Source organism: Manis pentadactyla, chromosome 12 (genome assembly GCF_030020395.1).
Source record: "Manis pentadactyla isolate mManPen7 chromosome 12, mManPen7.hap1, whole genome shotgun sequence".
Lineage (NCBI taxonomy): Eukaryota > Metazoa > Chordata > Mammalia > Pholidota > Manidae > Manis > Manis pentadactyla.
The window spans coordinates 47,673,268-47,694,063 of NC_080030.1; the positions used below are offsets into that span (position 1 = coordinate 47,673,268).

A 20,796-nucleotide genomic window follows, 5' to 3' on the forward strand; every position below is an offset into this window, starting at 1 on the left:
TATATGTCCTAAGTTACAAAAATGTCTCTAATTCAAATTAAATTTTTGGTGATTTGCAACAGAGAATATAGATGACTTTTTAAAATTACCCACTTTGGGCAATTTTCACTGTGAATTTAAATGATCATAAACTCTTAGTCCAACAGAAATCCAAATCCAAACAAGATACCTTTCATATAAAATGAACTATTTTTTTAATAAACAATTATCCCCAGGTGAAACATGTAGTGCACAGGCAACAAGAAAAACTTTAACTGTTATCTTGTTCCATAAGCCTGGTCATTCTAAAAAATATATAGTCTTGAATTTCACCATTGAGAGAGATTCTTCTCTCTTCAGTGTATTTTCACTGTATCTCCAGACCCCAGCAAAATGCCTGATATGTAACAGGAAACCCAAGAAATATAATATTCCTGCAAGTTTACAGAAAACACTGCTTGCTAATGTGTCAAATTGTGCATACATTTCCCTAATGGAGTTAAATCACTAAATCCAGGCCACCAGCATTGAACAATCACTTACTTGCCTTTGCTAAGACTCAGTTCTTTCTTTAAAGAGGAGTTAGAGGATCTCTTAGATCCTTTCCAGCTTTAATATTCTATAATTAGTATTACTAAAGTTAGATATAAGCCCATTTAGCTTTTATGAGCCAGATTTAACTAAGTGTAATAAGAAAAGTATAAGTTTCACCCTTGCCCTTGAAAAGCTAAAAAGATAGTTAAGAAGGCAAGGACATCACAGAGAAAACAATACAAGGTAACACAGACTCAAATACCAACGGGTGAAGTAGAGGCTACTGGTAAGAGACCCCAGTGACCTGTTTCAGTGATGGGAAACCAGAGGAGTTTGGGAAGATTTCACACACAAAGTAAGAGTTGAGCTGTTTTTTGTGAAAAGGTGGGATCTGGGTGAAGGGTGAGAGAATAGTGACAGGCATTAAATACACTCTATGCCCTGTTGTTTGTTTTAGATGAGCTCTTACTGGGCCTAATGTATGAATCCTTAAATGTACAAATTGGGATTACAGAATGGTGGGGGGTGACAAAAGTTAAAAAAATCATATTCTAGAGCAAGAAAAATTCTACTTCATTTCTGTATATAAATATTCTATTATCAATTTCATAAAATGCCTTCATAAATATGATTATGCTTCACACACCATTAGTCTTCTTATATCTAAAGACAACCATTGTCATAGATAATAAGCTGCTATGTTTGAAGAAATATTTCTGGAGCTTTGAGGGATTCAAATGAGGCTTCAGAAAACTTTTAACAATAGAAACATTCAGATTCTGCTGAAGAAAGAACCTAAAGGGGAAAGAAATCAAGTCAGTAATATTACTAGAGCATTTTCCTAACCACAAACAGAGATGCACTATGAGAAATGCAAACATCAAGACCTGACTGGAAAGGTCTGATGAATTCACACTCAAGTGGTGTTTATTATCATCGTATTGAAAAATTCACATTTGAGTTCCTTTTCTAAGGCAGACATCAAATGACTTTAGCTGATACTGGGTAAAAGACAGATGAAGCAAAAATATAGCTTACTTAAAAGAGGACAGCAAGCATTCAAAGAATATGGATGAAAACGAAGGAAATTTGGAAAGCAGTTAATTCATTACTGTTAAATTCCAGATTATGCCTTTCAAAGATTCAATTTACATATATTTCTAGTCATTTTATCAAACGTTGTAGAGTCAAATGCAGAAAATAACCTGTCATAAAAGATGTTTTATGAGTAGGCTGCTGATTAAGATCACTATGCAAACCTCAGAAAAGCAGCAAAGGACCTCCCAAATTGTGTCCTGCATGATGCATGGTAAACTGGAACCTGAGCATGGTAACAGTGACTTTGTGAAGACTATGGAACAAGAAAAGCTTTGGGTAACTTGCAGGTTTTATTTTAAAAGGATATATGTAAAAGGATAGTTGGCAAGTAAAATTCATCAGCAAATCAGTGATTCTCAAGCATGCCCCCACTGACCAATGACTGACATTGAAGAGATGTATATTTCTAATCATGTGGGTATTTTGCACAATCGTTATGAATTATTTTATTTAAGGCCAAGAAAAACAGTATTTTTATATGTCTTTATTAACTTTATTTATCTGTAAACATGTAATCATTTTTATTCTTCTTTAACATAGGTATATGATTTTTCCCATTTTGATATTAGCTCTTTAAAATCAGTTTCCTAAATTTCTAGCTGCAATCACGCAAATATTAATACTGCATCTCTCCCCAATTAAAATTCTTTACAATAACTAGCAAAGTTCTGCATAATCCTATCTCTACCGTTCCTCCTTTTGTGAAGAGAGAAATTTATACTTCATGAAATTCACTCTAGTTTCTGTCTGTTCCCACATAGTCATTCCCACCTCTTTCCTACCTCCAGGCTGGCTTCACGAATGTGTGACCTGGACAGTTTCATGGGTCCCACACTCAGAAGCTCCCCGAGCTTGGCTTAATGCTCTACTGTTGTCATCTTGAAAGTCATAATAATTTTTTAACAAGGAGCCCATTTTCATTTTGGTCTGGGCACCTCAAACTACATGGCCAGTGCTATCTCCTGTGCTTCATCTGTGCTCCAGTCATGCCAACCTCCTTCCCACTTCCGGACCACTGAGCATACTGTGTCTTCTTTCCAAAATACCCTTCTACTTGTTATTTACACAGCTGATTTTTTCATTCTTCCATCTCAACTCAAATGTTAATTTCTCAGAAAGACCTTCCCTAAAGTGTCTCCTCTCATCTGTTATCTCATTATCTATTTATTTCTTTAAAAGCATTTACTACAATCTGTAATGACCTCATTTATTTGTTTCCTTGTTCATTGTCACCCATCCCCTCCTCCTAAATGGAAAAGTAGCAGGAGAATCAGTAGTCTTGTCTATCTTGGTAGTACACTAATAAATAACCAGAGATGAGAACAGCATCTGACACATGGCAAGTACTCTGTATTTATTTGTTGAGTGAATAAATATGTTAATCATACTAATATATGGTGCTTCACAAATTTTCTTGGGGGAATTTTTTTCCTAGTTGAAAGTCATTCTGCCCTATAAGTATTTCATTTATTATAATTCAGCAACATTTCTAGAGATTTCCTTTCCACATATGGGGTACCTATTTGAGATAAGATATCTAAGAATGTGAGATTTATATGAGTATATTTTAGAAGTATTGATGCCTTTCTGTGAATTTATGATCCAAAAAGTAACTCAATTCCCTAACCCAAAGAAAATGTACAGCTCTATGAATAAATTTTGGTTCACTGTCTGGAAGGAAGCTAAAAAATAGCTGTTGACAAAAAAATGAAGATAACTTCAGAAAAAAATCTAGGGAACAACAAGAATTAGTACCTAATGCCAGGGAGACTGTAGTACAATTAGGACATTTAACATAATAATGTAAAGTGCTATAAGCTTCTTTCAAAAAAAACCAGGAATTATTTTGGCTATACAAACATTAATTCCTTGACCCAGATGATCTACTTTTAGTGCTTTATTCTATAGAAAAGTAATTTATATAATATACAGAGAGAAAGCTATTTTCACAAAGATACTTATAAGAGGGCTGTTTATAATAACACAAAACTGAAAATAAACTAAATTTAAAAAAATAGATAATTATAGTTATTCAGCCAAATAGTCTAAAACTAGAAAAAACTATGCTGTGTGACAGCATGGGGAAACAGTATACAGTTATGTTCAGTGAAAAAAAGAAGAATCAAAATCACATAAAGATAAAAATAAGTCTTAAAATTAATGACATGGAATAATATTGGAAGATAGTTTACTTAGAAGCTAATTCATGGATTTTTTTTACTTTCTCCATTTTCTACATTTTAGCTAGTGTTAATATAGTATACATTTTGAAAACATATTTTAGATATGTCCAAAGAAAGTTCTCTGTTCTGAGCTCTCATCACATTGTACCATTTTCAACGTAGTTCAATGCGAATGCTTTAAAAAGTGTGGTTCCAAGAAAGTTAAGCTGAAAATCAGAATACAAATGTAAATAAAGTTTACTAAATTAATTTTTCTGAAAAAAGGTGTAATGACTGTGATAATTAATTCAACATAGATGTATTTGTTTAAAAGAAAACAAAACGACAAAATATATGGTGAAGCAACCTTGAAAGTGATTCTTTTTCCAGGAAAAGTTAAGACAGAATAAACTGAATAATTTTAGACATTAGTTAATTCAAAAGCAATTTTTTTTTTAAACAAAAGTAACAAACAGTTGCTCAGTACTCACAGGTATACAGTATTCCACCATTGGGTAATGTAATTTGTGACCTTTTGCTGTTCGACCTGAAAAAAAGCAACTCTGGCAGACATCATAGTTGAAATGCTTTAGGCTTCTATACCTAAAGAGAAGAAAAGAAAATTTATCAGCTTGCACACCTATGATTTAGTCCAAATCAATCATTTGTGGTAAAGAATTTCATTCATGAAAATAAAAGGTAGGTTGGCCATAAAGGTGGAGTTTACTTAGTATCTTAGCTCCGAATTAGGACAAGGAAAACCTTGAATTTTACAAGGTTTTGTAAATTAATGAAACCACCTCCCAAGTAAAAACAAAAAGAAAATTTTGGGAATTCATGTTTTTAAAGCATGTTTCCATCTGTTTCAACATGATTAGAAGACAAATACCCATGTCCGAATATTTTCTGTCATGTTTGAATGTGAATGCAAAATGGTACAGCAGAAAAGGGTCATGTTCACTAGCTTTACACATCAAATTTTAAAATATCAATTACAGAACCATTAAGAAATGAATCTCAAAATTCCCGGACAAAGGTTCCTCATGTGAAAGTAAACAGTGGGGTTAATCTACCACACACCTGACTTGGCAGAAGTAACTGAAGTAATTTAATAACTTTCTCAGCATTTAAATGTTGCTTCCCACTTAGTAAGTTTGACCCCAACTCAGAACACCAGTGAATTCTATCTGGGCTACATTGTATAATGAGTCATGTGATCATTATGCATGAACATTTCTGTGACCTATATAAACAGAAATGCAGAAAAATCTCTGGGTCTGGAGCAAAAGAGTATAAATAACAATAATAATCACTATAATAAAATAAGCTTCTTCTGGTGGTTATAAAAAGGAATGCCATTTTCAGAGAGAAGGAATATGCTGAGCCTTCCATTCATGAAGGAGGCAAACCTCCGAGTAACAACACATGGGAAGGGATGATGGACACACACTGAAATGACACAAGAACAGAACACCACCCCTGGCAGAAGACCATCTGACCTGAAGCCCACGATGGGACATTCTTTACAGATGTTGCATTTGGCCTGATGTTTTGCTGTCTCAGCTGCTGCCACTCGATGTAAAACTGGCAGCCAAACCATGGACTGTGGTTCCAGACGCATCCAATCTATAAACTCTTTCACACTTATCTCTGGCTTGTTGTTATTCTGGTGAAGAAACAAATACATGAAAAGTGATGAATTTTCTTCATTTACATTGCAGCAAGTGTTGGCTTCATAATCTTCTGAAAAATCTGTATGTAAGTAAAAGAAAAGCTATGTGACTCATTCCATCAGTTAAATATTTAAGGCTCTTCAAGGAAAGGAAATCCTAGAATTAAAAAAAAATAGAAAAAAAGTAGAAATTACATAGAAAGAAGAAAAATAGCCCAATACTTTGACTCAAATTGCAAAAACATAAAAGCACACAATTCTAGGTGCTCTTTTCACATAAATACTTAAATCCTTTATAAAACTCATTTATGTAAGACAGTAAAAATTTGTGACAGAAAGACTCACTCATAACTTCCCAAACTTGAAGGCCTCTTGTAAATGCTAAATAAAAACTGTTATTTCTGTGCCCTCCTTCAGTGCAGTGAATTACCACACTGGAGCATATTACTATGAACGTACTTAGCAGGATTTCCAAATTTATCATGATAAATTGTATGAAACATCCTGGTCTCTCTTTAAATCCTAATACTAAATCATTTTCATATGTGCAAAGTTAAATCTGTACCAACACCCTTCTGCTAAAGTCAAAGCCATTCTATGAAACAGTACATGCGAAAACCATATTTAGAATTTTCATTTGGCACTTTTTGCATCTCTAAAACAAGAAAAAGGGGCATTATAGAATGTAATAACCCGTAACATCATTTCTCCTTAAAGAGATGGTGTGAGCATTTTTTTTTCCTCAGCAATGATAAATCACTGAATATGCTTTGGCAAAAAATCTGTAGGCTTGTTCTCTATGCATATGTATAACATCAGTGGTAACATTTCTAAAATGATTTTATATACAGTAAGCATCAAAAAAAAATTAAAGGGCTTCTCCAGTTTAGCATTAGTAACTGAGATCAGTATAAAACCATTCGTCATTCTCCTCTTGTACATATGTTCTCAAAGAAAAGTCTGCTATTTTACTAATATCTTTGTATTTAAAAATAATCTTGCCTACAAGGAATTCAGGGCATGTTTGCTGTTTGCTCACTTATTTAGCAGATATTTTTTAAGTAGCTATGGTGTTTAAGCCGCTTTACATACAGAAATAATAGTTAAAAGATAGAAACAATCCTTGTGTGTGGATCTTAGGTTTACACAGAAGAAAAAAAACCCACTAAATATCCCATCATATAACTTGGTATGTTGTTACAATTGTAATGAGAATCATCAGAAGGCAGAGGAGATTCAGGTGGATATAGCAGGGACATATAACCTCACCTGAAGGAGTCAAAGAAGGATTTTTAGAGGCTGTGGGATACAAGCAAAGAGCTAAAGAATGAAAAAGGATTAGTGATGAGAAGGGAGTTTGTAGCTAGAGGGAAGAAGAACATTCTGAACAGTGAGCACATGTCCAAAAGCACTGAGGCAGAAATGAAGGAGTTAAAACAGTACAGTTTCATCTGGTAAGCTGAGTGCAAGGGGATGAGCCATAAACCATGAGGCTGAGACAAAAGCAGGACGGAGTCACAGCGATCTAATAGCACATGTGAAAGATTTGGGCTTTTTCCCCATTCAGAACCAGCAAGTGTCCTTGAGGGGATTTCTATCCTTAGACTCAACTGTGCCTTAAGAAATAGATACAGACGCCCTGGGATGGGACCCGTTGTCCTCTGCCAGTTGGTTCTAGCCCAAATCGCCTGTTCCATTTCTCAGACGATGCCATTCCCAACACATCCTACATGCCAACAATCCTTTGTGTTTACCTGTTGGAAGCAGCTGCGAACACTGGGTTCAATATTACTGCCTCCAAATGCCGCCACTTCCCCCAGCTGCCGGGGGATCTGGATGGCATCGTGAAGCAGCAGGCCGAGCTGCCTCTGGTCACACATTTCCGTCGGCCCCGCCACTTCCCCGAAGAGGTCTACGAGGGGGACAGGCAAGAGGTTAACTTCATCTGCTTACGCTGTTCTTTTGGTTATGGGGATTGAATGATGCAGATTCGAAAAATGTGAGGGGACATGAAACACATTAGTTGTCTCCTGATTTCTCCCAATCTTAATATTCTGAGTGTCTAGTCAGGAACTGGTTAGTCACGTATTTCTTAAGACAATCGACTGCTGTGTGTCACTACATACAAACAGACCAATAAATAGAAATTTCCTTTCTAAATGGTGCAATAAACGCATGTGGGTTCATTCAGTGGTGTCAGTGAGGTTTCCCTTCTTACTGAGAAAGACTGTGGGCCCTGAAGCTTACTTCATGATGTGACAAAGGAGTAAATGTACCACTTTTAAGTAGCAAGTCATCAATTTCACAGAGTTGTTGACCAACTTTTTTTGTTCACTCTTAAATTCAGTAACCTATTAAATAAATACATTTCACTTCTAAAGATTTCTACACTCAAATCTATTTTATGTAAGAATAAGAAACATTAAAAAGCATGAGGTGTCTTTTATTCTTAGTTTTTTTTCTTTTTAGGCTCAATCAGTCTCTCATTCTTTTTAGCTATAAAATTATTTTTGTTCTACTTCATTTCATGTAATAAAATATACTTATTCAAATTTAAAGGACTTATTAACAAAAATTCATCTACATATTCACATAGTTCTGAGGCTTTTCTTTTCATTTTTTAAAAAATGGATGTTTTATTCAATAAAATTAAAACTCTCTTCTTTCCAGGATTGGCTTATCTTCCATTTACCACTTGCAATATTTTAAAGTTTAAAACTATCACTTTTTTTCCAGCAGTCAAGCTAATATGCTCAAATAAGTTACATTGGAATAGGTAAAAATTTCACATAGAAATAAACTACTTCATTATACAAACCAATGCTTTTTGGAAAGAAATTCCCAAATGCTAAAAATTCAAAATTCACAAATTCTAAATGCTTTTCATGTGATATTTTCAAGAACAGAAAAAAAGGAGAGTGAATATTTATTGGATCCTAAAAACCATTTTCAAACAATATCTGATAAATGAGTATCAAATCAAAATGTATCAGTCCTCACTTTCATAAGGGAAATAATGCTACATCTAAATCTGTCAACAGTGAATTTCAAATAAGTGAACCAAGCTCAGTGATACTGACACAGCAATTGTAATGAAATATGAATTTAATTATAAGCATACAGAGGGAAAGCAAATTCAATTGAGATAAATTTAATTTTTATTTTCATTTGTTCACTTGATTTGGCTAGAGTGCTACTTGTTTCGTTTGTTAAAAAAAGACAATCATAGGCAGAAATTATTTATCCAGGATCCCGATTATGATGCACATTTTAAACCTCTTTTTTGGGAAATATGGAGTTGATGCATATGTATAATAATCTGTATAGAGAAGTGGACTTTTTCCGTGAAATCAATATACCCAATTTTCCTCTTTTATAGAAAGGTCTATTACTATGCCACTAGTAAAGTATACACAAAATGTAAGAACAAAAAATCCTTAACATTTTGGCATAGTCCTGAATTCTTATAAAAGTGTGCATTTTGTTGTTATAGTCAGATACAAAAAAGGAGTTTCAGGATGTGGGAATGGGCCAAAGGAAAGCCACACTCTAAAACCCAAGTTCCAATAAATAATAAGTACAGCAGAGATGCAAAAAGCCATTCAAAAGGAACTTTGTAAATGTGTTCACTCAGCTATAAGCAGGAAGTCCAGGATCTTGTTAAAACCTAATCAAGGGATATTCTCAGGAAGGCACAGAGAGAGGAAGGTGTCACCGGGGTGAAAATACTGACATTAGCCTTTGCAAAATCAATGTTCAGACAGATACCAAATGACCTAGAAAGGCACCTCTGCCATTGAATTTGGAGAGCAAATTATCTTGAATATTAATTCTAACAAAGGAAATAATAACTAGGAAGTGTTCTGATATCACTGGGGAAATCAAAGCTGAAATCAGTTGCTAAGGACCCCGAAGTAATAAACAAAACAAAAGCTAGAACATTTCCAGAGTCTCAATACCCCCATGAAAGATTTAAAGGTTTCAACCAAGAGATTTCTGATTTAAGCCCTGAAATGGCATGCTTCATGGATTAAATGAAATATCAGAAAATTTCATTTAGGGCTGTTTCCCTTGCTGCAGTCTGAGAGTTTGATGTTGAATTATACCAAGTATTGTTTCGTGACATTTGCAGAAAGTGTGTCCACTGTGGTATAAGTATGAACACATGTATTTTGAAATACCCTCTTCATGTAAAAGATCATACATTTCAGAAATCCATTTGAAGGTGTATGAGTATAGATAAAAAAAACATCTTTTATATGTTATATTGTGTAGGATTTGGTGTTTGCTCTATACCTACAGTACCATATTGTCACTCTCTTTCGATTTCAGATTACTCCCTGACAATCAGCTTGAAAAAGAGAGGGAGAGGGAATATTGATCTAGAGAAACAAACCATGCTTACATTTTAAGACTCTTAATAAACTTTGAAGTTGAATGTGCATTCGTGTCAGAGTAAGAAAGGCACAATGACATGGTTCTTACTTTAAGAGAACCCTAAATTCTTTCATGTGAATACCCCAAATCACAAACAATACAAAAGTCCTTTTGTAATTTTGGTACACTGATGCTTTCAGTAACTTCCCCTACAACCCCCACTTCCACTATAAAAATACATTTTTTTCACTTTGAAAAGGCACCTTTTGACAGTTATGATGCTGACGGTGATTTAAATTCTGGATAAAGTGCAACACAACAAAAGCCTTTTGCAAAGCTTTTTTCTGCATGATTTAATAGGTTCTGATTCTATCGAGGCACCTCACCTCCTGATCCTACTACCAGCTTTTCATTTCATACAAATCTGCATCTCTTTTCACTGACATTCTTGTCAAACTGTGTAAGAAAAACAAGCCATCATAATCTACACCTGAAATTCAAAGTCAAATCACCTCACAGCAGTCCCCAGAAAACAGAAGTTTTAAAAAATGTATGTATGTTTACAGAAGACACAACACCTAACCAAGTTTACAGGATCTGTGATCAAATATCCTCTTGTTTTGGTGTCTCTCCATTCATGTAATATCTCTATCCCTCTCCCCAAATGTGTGGATATATCTATAAAGAATGATCTGGGGGGATATGCATGGCAGGATCAAGTTACTCACAATTTTTGGACAAAATACATCAAAATAATTCTATAGTAGAGAGTTTGGAGACACAACAGCAATTGCTACCATTTATTCAACAACTGCTCTTTCTAGATACTTTTCACATATTATCCAAAACTGCTTTCAAAGCGAGAATTATTAGCTTTATTCTTCAGTTGAAGAAAATCTGCTAAATTTCAGCTTTCTGAAATGTGAAATGGGAGCGGTGTGGCCTGTTAGCTGGCAGCATTCAATGGGATCATATAACCTGCCCAGAGTCACTCAGCCACTGAGTGGTAGAGCTGAGGTCTGAAGGCAGGTCTCCCTGGCTCCCAAGCCTGTCCCTGTCCAAATGCCTAGAGGCTCTTCATTAACTGACAAGAAATGGAACATCACTGATTTATGTGATGAATAAAAAAATAAACATAACAAAATTAAGAATTTTTTATCACTTTTAATTTTCTCACACTGGGAAATAAATTTGTCTATGTGAACACTTCTAATGCATCTTGTTTTTTTTAGCACTGGAAACACACAAGATTCCAGTGGTAAGTATAGTATAAATGTTCTATTTCTCCTAATTCTTTTTTAACTATTGGGAGCACACAGAAATAGAAAAGTCTTGGCCTTTAGAGTCAGAAAACTCTATAGTCTAATAATACCCCCACAATCAATTGTCTGCAACATTTGACTATCTCAGCATTGATTTTTTTCAGCTGGAAAAGGGAAATCACAATGCCTACATTATGGGGCATTATTTTAAGAATTAAATGAGATACAAGTTGTAGCTCATTCTCCCTACATCAAGGCACCTCACCTCTTGATCCTACAATCAGCTTTCCCTTTCACACACATCCACATCACTTTGCACTGAAACCCTTTGTCTAGCCGGGTCCATGTATAGTAAGGGTTAAAAATAAAATGAGAACTATTATTATTAGAAAATTACGTAAGGCTCCAATAAATTATCACTATTATTACTAAAAACATTACTGATATAGGAAAGGTCTTACATACATCTGTATTTTTCTTCCAAGAGACCTTTGGAGAGAGATATCAATCCAATCTTCAGACTCTGCACTCTTATTTTTCCAGTCCGACCCCTAAAATTATAAGAATCTCAATGTGTTAAATGTATTTAAGACTGTATACATTAGGCTAATATTTCTGAATATCTATTTTCTTAGGAGAAATCATTAAAAAATAATTGCATCTTAAAGATGCAACATTTCTATTCACTGTGAATAATTAATGTTAAGCCCAGGCCATAATTTCATTAAATATTTTAATAGTATGTTTGACCTAGTCTGCAAGAACAGCCTTGAGTTTATAATGTATACTGAATCATACCCAATAAACTTACTGAAACTTTAGTTCATATAATGTAACAACATGTCAACAACATTCAGAACTGGTCTATGAAATATGTAATTCTTAAATTTTAAAATAAATATAGCCATTATAAGCAGAAACGTAAGTTAAAATACACTCATTTGTTTCTCAATTATAGAAATACTAGTTTCAAATTAACTGTAGCCATGCTACAAGTTGGGTTTCTACTTCCTATTTTTTAGGTATCTCCTAATAACCTCACCAAAATAGGCTCTGTTTATTTTCTTCCCTCCAAAAAGCAGGAAATACTATTCTCTGGACACAGTCAGACAACAGACTTGGAGAAGATAACAAAAAGCTGTGTGATGGACTAGTACATTGTGGGTGAAGACAAGACAATCCCATCAGGAACAAAAAATCAAACTGAAATATATTGGAGGATGACCTTCAGTGTATGGTGACAACACAAGAAAGGATCATCAGGAAGACTATTGAAAATGGCAATCATCCACTCATCATGCCATCAACAGTTATGAAGGCCTACTGTGAGCCCAGCATTGTGCTGTGTTCCATAGGGACCAATAGAAAAGTACAAGACATGATTCCTACCTACGAAAAAGCACACACACTAGCTGGAGGGGTGAGACAAGAAAATAACCAGCGAAGTAAGAAAATATGAGATCAACTTTTATGCAAGAACAAAAGAATTGTGGCTGGCGGTTACTTTGAGTAGTCATTAGTATCACAATATTTGATGGAAAAGATACATCTAAAATCAGACACTGAAGGCATGATGTGCCTGGACTGTCCCAACTAGGAGAAAGTATACTATCATAGAAAGAGCCTGGGCAAAGGGACAGAGATGGGGATATGAGCACCAGAGACAAGACTCATTCAGGTGCAATAAGGAATTGCTCAATGTTAAATGTTTAAATAAAGTTGTCCAGGTTATATGGGGCCAGATGATAGAGGGCTTTGATGTTAAATATCTGGATTTGAGACTGAAAAAGGGAAGCAATGAAATTTGTTAGTGAGTGACATAACCTAAAATTTAAGTATTTGGTTCTCTGATAGTTTTCATAAGTAACTCCTAAAAATTAGTTTAACTAGAAAGATATGTGCCTTCCAAAATTACATCCATCTTGAAATAGTGGAAGAAATGACAATACTGAAGCAAATGAAGTTAATATTTTCTGTCGGGATAAAAGCACTTAAATCAGGTGTTCCAGATTATTGCTTTAAATCATGATTTAAACACTTCTGATTTCCATTACATTTAAAAGCAAGATTGTGAAATTAAGGTTGTTTAAAGTGGAAAATAAGGCTGTGAACTCATAAATGGAATCAATTTTATCTTTATAGTTTATAAAGTCCTTTCTATACATATTAGTTCATTTGCCCTTCACAATTACCTGATGTGTAGTAAGCAGAGCGGACATTTTCATCGTAATTTTTAAGATGAGAAATTGAGATGCCAAATGTTATGTGACTGTCAAGTTAAAAGGCAACCAGAAAATCTGGATTCTTGATATCCACAGTAGAAGAATACAGATTTGTTTTCACAAAATTCAGAATATTAGGAACTGGGTAGTTGTTAAAACTTGAAAGAAACAATAGATTTAGTAGAATTTATAGAATACTATTCTTCTTAAGATATGGCAGTATGGTGGGAATAAGCAAATGATGATAAAAAAACCTGAATATTAGCTCCATATCTACCATTACCTGCAATAGTTGTTATGGATAAACTGTATCATTTCTCTGGGTGTTTCTCAATCAACAAAATGTAGAGGGCAGAATGGAAGATCCTCAAAGTCTTCTACTTCAAGAACCCTTTGATCTGTGTGCACTCATTGTTTAAAGAACTGGTTGAATATACAGAACTGAAAATACCAGTTCTGGCTGCACCTTACTACACAAAGTAAAGCAGTCAAAAATATATGGTCAATGAATGAATATCTGAATAGTGAATGAATGGAGGTGTTAGATCATGATACTATTTCCAGTTTCAGATACTACTTAGGGGTCTATAATATCCTGGTGTATTGGATAGGGTAGATCACAGTACAACAGATTCTCCAAGGGACTACTAATGACTTGAAAATAATTAATTAACTCTTGTTTAGATAAATGATGAAGTCACAGTTGCTAGCGAAATTTGGGCAATCAATTCTGGCTAGCTGAGACCACCATCATAGGAGTAACTGTGTTTTTCCTTAGGTTCTAATTCATGATATTCCTCTCCAAGATAGAAAACTAGACTGAATGGACACCATTCTGACCCAGCATGCTCTCTGTCATATTTCTTTAGCAAGGAAGGGAGATAAATTCTAAAAGCTTTTTTTCCTTTAAAATAGAAAATTTTAAGATACTGTCTTTCTAAATAAGAAAAAGTACCTTTGTGTAGGATTTCCCACCTGTTCACATTTCATGATAGAAAGTGGAAACACACTAACATTTAACTCCCTAGAATATGAACCACAACACTTCATGTATTGCGTTCTGCCAGTGGAACTATTCCCTTCCCAGAGCAAGTATCTATGTGTTATAAACTGAGTTCCAGTCTTTCAAAATTCATACAATGAAGTCTTAACTTCCAGTACCTCTTTATGTGAGTATATTTGGAGATAGAGTCAATAAGAGGTAATGAAGTTAAAATGAGATCATTGGGTGGGCTCTATTCCAGTGTGACTCATGCATGTTCTTGCAGGACACTGACACACACAGAAAACAGATCATGAGAACCCTGGGGAGGAGAAAGCCATCTATAAGCCAAGGAGAGAGGTCTCAAAAGAAACCATCACTGCTGACATCCAGATTTTGGATTTCTAGCATCCAGAACTGTGAAAAAATAAATTTCTGTTGTGTAAGCCCCCCAGTCTGTGGTACTGTTATGGCAGCCCGAGCAAACTAATGTAGTGTGTTAGAGCCCCAGATGATGTCAAAGGAGAGTGGTTTAACATTTGCTCCAGTTCTTCCTTTAAAGTTTGGCTCAAAATGTGCTTCCCTACCATACTCCATGGGACATAAAGAAGTTCTTAACTAAGTATCCTATGACTTTAGCATTCTTCCTGGGATGTAAAATTATGTTATAGGCTTTGTAGTTAAAACATCTACTTGACTGGCTATTTTGGTGAACTAACTATAGAAAATGTCTCTTTTGGAGGCTTCAAAAAATTGAAGATGAACATAATAGTGAATGCTAAAGTCATATTTTATCCAAGGAGGATAAAAATTTGCATTAAAATAAAATGTATTAAAAGATACCCGGCAGGGATATAGGAAACCCCACTTCTATGGTAACCGAGATTCATGCTATCTGGTCTTTAGTGAGTTTCTTAAGAGCCCCCATGGAACGGGTATTTAATTATTAAAAAAGACTTTGTTATGATATTTGTGAATATTGAAAGATAAAAGGCTTTTTTAATCTAAAGAATAAAAAGAATTAATTGAATTATCTCCAGAGCTATTGTCATCATTTACTTCTTACCCAGAATCAATCAGCTGCTTAACATATGTGCATTTATTAAACTATCATCTATCTTCTTTCTCTCCAGATCAAATAAAAGACTGACAAATTTTCAAACATCTAATGAACAGAAAATAACTTTCAGGTTCTGAGAAAAAGAAAGTGTTCCAATTTTCTTATTTCATTTTTGCATACTTTAACCCCCTACCAGAATGAATAATTTCTCATGTTTCAGAAATGTCAGCCCACAGCAGGTCTCTAGATTTGATTATTTTACCAATGCATTGCTTCATTCAAATAAGCCATACTAATGGCAAATGAGTTATGCTGGAAGTTGAGAATGCTCTTTATGTAACAGTGAGTATCTAATTAAATTACAAATTTCAGAATGTCCTATAGCCTAAATATACACATAACCACCAATGGCAATAAGTAAAGCTAATACCAAAAGATATATTAAATCCCTTTGTCATTCAAGTTGCTCTTAAGTTGCCATACAAATATTGCAGAGTGGATTGTTATAAGCCAATACATTATTTTAATTCATAACAATAAATATAAAGTTTTATCTTTTGAAAAAAGAAATACTGTAAGACATTCCACAAAGAGAAAGAAATAGGACTTATTTATACTAGATTTCCCCTAGGATGGTGACAGAAAACACTACATTTATATTAGGTATCCCCTAGCATAGTAACAGAAAACACTGCAAGTTTGACAACCATTATAAATAGAAGCAAAATCTTTAAAAAAACTGGTGGACTTTTTTTTGTTGTTGTTGGTTAAGAGCTCAATTTTTGGAAAGTCATTTTTCAATGATTAACACATATTTCCACTGGCTTAAGTACTTTGAAAGTACTTTATTAAAAATACATTTTAGAAATTTAGACATTTTTGTATTGTCAACATACTTCACTCAATGATTGCATTTTAATGAGAAAAAATGCAAACTTACGTGTCATATACATTGAGCAACCAGTTGAGACACATATCCACACAGAGCGGAACATTGACCAGATCTTTATGCATTTGCTCAAGACCATCATAAGTTGTTGTCAGACAGTTGATGACATCTGGGACACTAAGAAGCTGATCGTTTTGGTTCAACTTGTGCTGTTTGAAAACTTCATTTGTTGTATTCAACTCTAAGAGATCCACTAAGCAGGTGAGAAAGAACAAGGAATATGCATAGTCATTATATTACATAACAACACTGAAACAAAAACATTTCTAGTCTTAAGTATTTAGCTTGGTTCTTCAATTTAAGAATCTACCCTTTCCAGCTAATATTAATTTTTAAAGAAATAAATAGCATTTCCATTCTTATATTTCTAAGTTCTTCTATTTATGAATAAATACATCTTTCATTTTCATGCTTTTGAATCTAAACTGTTGCTTCTCAATGTGATCCCATTTTTTGTTCTTTGGAATATCAATTTTTCCTATTTTCCTTTGCTGGCTGTTCTCCCTCTAGGCTCTTTCTACTTTTAAATATGGAAGACATAAACGAAATCTATTCCAAATGATAGAACATCTAAATATTCATTGTTCTTCTTACTCCTGAGAACAGCCTGTTCACCATCCTCCCATTCTTCCTTTATATGGCTGCCAAACCAATCATTCTTAAACAGTTTCTCAACATGGACATCATGAGATACAAAGTTCACTGAAGATATCAGTTACAAAGACAGGTTCTGTAGAAAAATTATAGTTCTCCACTGCCTAACTGAATAAAGCCCGATCTATAAGTCCCGCACAATCTAGCCTTAACCTGATTTGCTCTTTATGATGCTTTAGCATTTAGGCAACTGGTAGCTTGGCAGGATTACTAGCAGGTCACACACTACAGGTCCCACATCCATGGGCCTTTGTGTATTTGCTCCCATCCTTACCCTTCATGGGTAGGACACCTCTAGTGGGCATAGCCAGTGTGAGCATGTATCATGGGCAAAGAAGGATAAGGCATGACTCCTGCTCTCAAAGATGCCTATTCCAAGATGGAGGATAAGCACACTGATAACTTTACCAAAAGGAGTGAATATACTCTAAGAGAAGAACACTTAAATTTCTATGAGCGCTATTATTTTGAGGGGAGTAGAAATAGCTTGGAAAGGCTCCCTGGGAAGGCTGGATTTGAAGTGGGCCTTAAAGAATAGAGAAGACACCAGAGATCCATGTAAAGCAAGGAAAGAATTCCACCCAGATCAAGCTGCTTGAAAAAAGTCATGAATTCAAGGAGCTCTAGGGGGTCTGAGAAATGATAGACAGCAGCATGGATGGTGCATGGCTTACACAAGGGTGATACGTGGTTACAGTGAAGCAGACGCCTGGAGCTCACAGGGCAGGCACACATTGCCCAGGGGAGAGGCCCACAAAGGCCAGCTCAGACAAAAAAGAAAGTTTTATGTAATCTTTCTTTTTAATCAACTTTGAGTCATTCATTAGTTAATTGAAAACAGGGAAATGGAGTAGATTACCAAACTACCATGTATCTACACATTTATTGAGTGTGGCGATGACGTTTCTAAATCTTAATATATGGGTTTGGAAAATTACAGAAGCAACATGAATTTAAGATCATGGAAATTAATGCTTTATAAAAATTCTTCTGTCATCTCCATATTTAACTGTTCAACATTTAAAAAAATAAGCTTGGGGAAATTCTTAAAAAAATAGAACCAACTACTTCCTCTTTGCCTAATGCAAAACTGTTCTCTCAACAAAATATAATGATGTATTTTGACAGTTAAATAAAATGACCAAATAGCTTCCTTTGTGTTTATCTATTTTTAACCACTAACCACCAATTTTGAATTTTTAAAGACATGTATGAAATGTGGCCACTCTAGCTACATAAATACCACTGAATGATTTTCTTTCAAGTTATCTACAATGGGAGAGGGCTGCTTTAAAATCATACGGATCAAAATTGTTTCTAAAACAACTCAACAGGGGAGACATTTTTGTAAAAAACAGAAAGAGACAAATATGAAGCACACAATTTGGATAAAAGGTCAATCCATTTCCTTCAGATATCAGATATACTACCGGCAAAATTTCAGCTAATTAAAAAAAATAATGTGTAAGCTTCACATGAGCTAGAGATAGTGTCAGAAAAGAAAGTAAGAAGCATCTGGAATTTTCATTGTCATTTTTATCCCACTTTTTCTTACTGTTTCCAACCATAAACTCCCAGAGGGAAGGAGTAAAATTCAAATTCATTCTTCTTGCCTGACAAAGAGAAGTCCTTAATAAATGACAATAGCTACAGAACTATAATTCCAACCAGATACAAAGAAACATGTCCCAACACTGCCAAAGTGCTCTAAGTTTTCTGAATTTCAATACTAAGTATGCCAGAAACATAGCACTGCTATTTTATCCCTTCTTTGCAAAACGTGACAGTAGCCCAAATTCCAAAAAGACCACTTCCTGGACCAGGCTGTCCTTGTATTTCTTTGAGAAAAGCTGCTTTTCTGATAATCTTTGTAGCTATGACGGTAATTTGCCACATCCCACAGACTCTCATGTCCTCAATTTTTAGCAATTCGCTCTGACATTTGCCTGAGTGCCTGAGCCAGGCATGCATCGTCCTCAAGTGTCACATTCAGGTATCTTTAAAGAACTGACTACATTTAAATCACAGAAAATTATGATTTTCTCTTTTCAAAAGCAGACAAATGACAGCTCAGTCATGTGGCAAATGAAACCAACTTTCAGGCTTTTTCTTTAATCCCACATAGGCTCAAGAGATCAGACAGAAATGGATTGTCCTTCTCCTGTTCTGCAAAACACCACGTTTAGCACCTGACCTTGGCCTTCGGTGACTCTTCTGTTCTGAAATTACTGACCATTCCTTCTTTGCTCTTTCCTATCTCCTCTTCCCCAGACATCTCAAGTAGTCAGAAATAGAGGTGGCACTCAAGGACTAGCTTTTCTGCTCCAGAAGCCAGATGGCTCTTTCTTCAATTACTACTTCTCTCTGGATGATGCCCCACTACTTCTCTCTGGATGACACCCCATTCTGTTTTCTCATCCTGATCTCCTGCCTGAATACCTGATCCACATTCTTGCCACTCTTGTTTTCCACTAGAGCTATCCAATTCTCTTTCATAAACCACCACCTGACTGTGCTCCAAACAAACGTCTTGTCTTCTTGTTAATGCTGAAATCCAGTAAGGTGTTACTGCCTTCTACAGACCATCAGTCTCCAAATCCTGAGATAGCCTGACACCCTTCTTTCTCCCTCTGTGATTTATCAGCTACCAACATCCCCCACCCCAGACCTCAGTTCTCCCTCCTCCTTACCAACCCACTCCCTCATCCCCCCTGCTACTGCCCCAGGCCAGCTCAGCCTCCATCATCTTCCCCCTGACCTACTTCCTTGTCCTCGGTTCACTTGCTCCTTCCACCTGTCTTAGATGTATGTCTAAAGCATACATCCACATCTGGCCCTATCTCCTAACTCACAAAACAGAAAATAGTTCTATAGCACCCCACTTTATTAAAAAATCCAGACATTAAATACAACATTATAAGAGCATGAGGAACAAAAATACTAAAGGAATAAAGAAAGATTTCATAGAAAAAAGACCTTTAAAGAGGACGTAAACTGATTTTAAGGTTATTTCTGCACACTGCACAAATAGCTCATAAGCTACTCCATTCAGATGCCATGTTACCTGATGCTCCCTGGACTCCATGCATTCCTTTGATTTTCATGCATTTAACTCCCTTCCTTCCTTCTTACCCTCAATTAACAACCACGTGCCTAAGTCCTGTGTGGCTGTTCAGACTTGGCTAATAAGGTTCTTGCTCAGTGAAGCTGGCCTTGTTCTTCAAGCAAAGGGAATCTCTCCCCACTCTGACTGCACCCCATCTTGGCTTCTCTGTTACAGCCTATCACCTAAAGTTTTTAAATCAAAATACAAAAGAATATGTATAATACATATGCATGGTCTAAAGACAAACAGTAGAACAAACACCCATTAATCTTTCACACAGCTAAAGAGATAGACTGCTAATGGTCCCATAAAAAACCTTCTCAATTCTCTCCCTCACAATCAGATGGAGAACCACTAATTTTTATATTTCACCCTCAATTTTTGAAAGTATCTAAGTGTCCCTAAGTAATACAACATTTAGCTCTGCATGGTTTTGAATGACATAGAAATGGAATCAAACTGTATGTATTTCTCCTACCACTTGATTTTTTCATTCAACTGTAATTCCAAGATACAGCCATGTTTCTGCTGATTACTAGTTCACTTATTTCTGCTCCTGGACCAAATCACATTTAGGGATATGCCAAAATTAAACAAATTTTACTATTAGAAGTACTACTGTTAATCTTCTTATACACATTTTCTGGGGTACTCCTACAACCTTCAAATGCAGATCATTCACTCAATATATTCCAGGAGACCGCTCTGTGCCAGAAGTCATCTGAGACCCAGTGCAGAA

The 20,796-nt window shown here is 35.2% G+C and overlaps 1 protein-coding gene across 15 annotated transcripts in view; it reads right to left on the minus strand.

Moving 5' to 3' along the window:
* The window catches only part of UTRN (utrophin), a 483,718-nt gene that overhangs the window by 37,555 nt on the left and 425,367 nt on the right, over positions 1-20,796 (minus strand). For all 15 annotated transcript variants that reach the window (XM_036906868.2, XM_036906866.2, XM_057489131.1 and 12 more), the window contains 5 exons: positions 16,289-16,490; positions 11,550-11,635; positions 7,200-7,357; positions 5,273-5,439; positions 4,265-4,376 (listed from right to left, as the gene is read on the minus strand). In XM_036906868.2, coding sequence (XP_036762763.2) covers positions 4,265-4,376; positions 5,273-5,439; positions 7,200-7,357; positions 11,550-11,635; positions 16,289-16,490 — 725 coding nt within the window. The remainder of the gene's footprint in view (positions 1-4,264; positions 4,377-5,272; positions 5,440-7,199; positions 7,358-11,549; positions 11,636-16,288; positions 16,491-20,796) is intronic.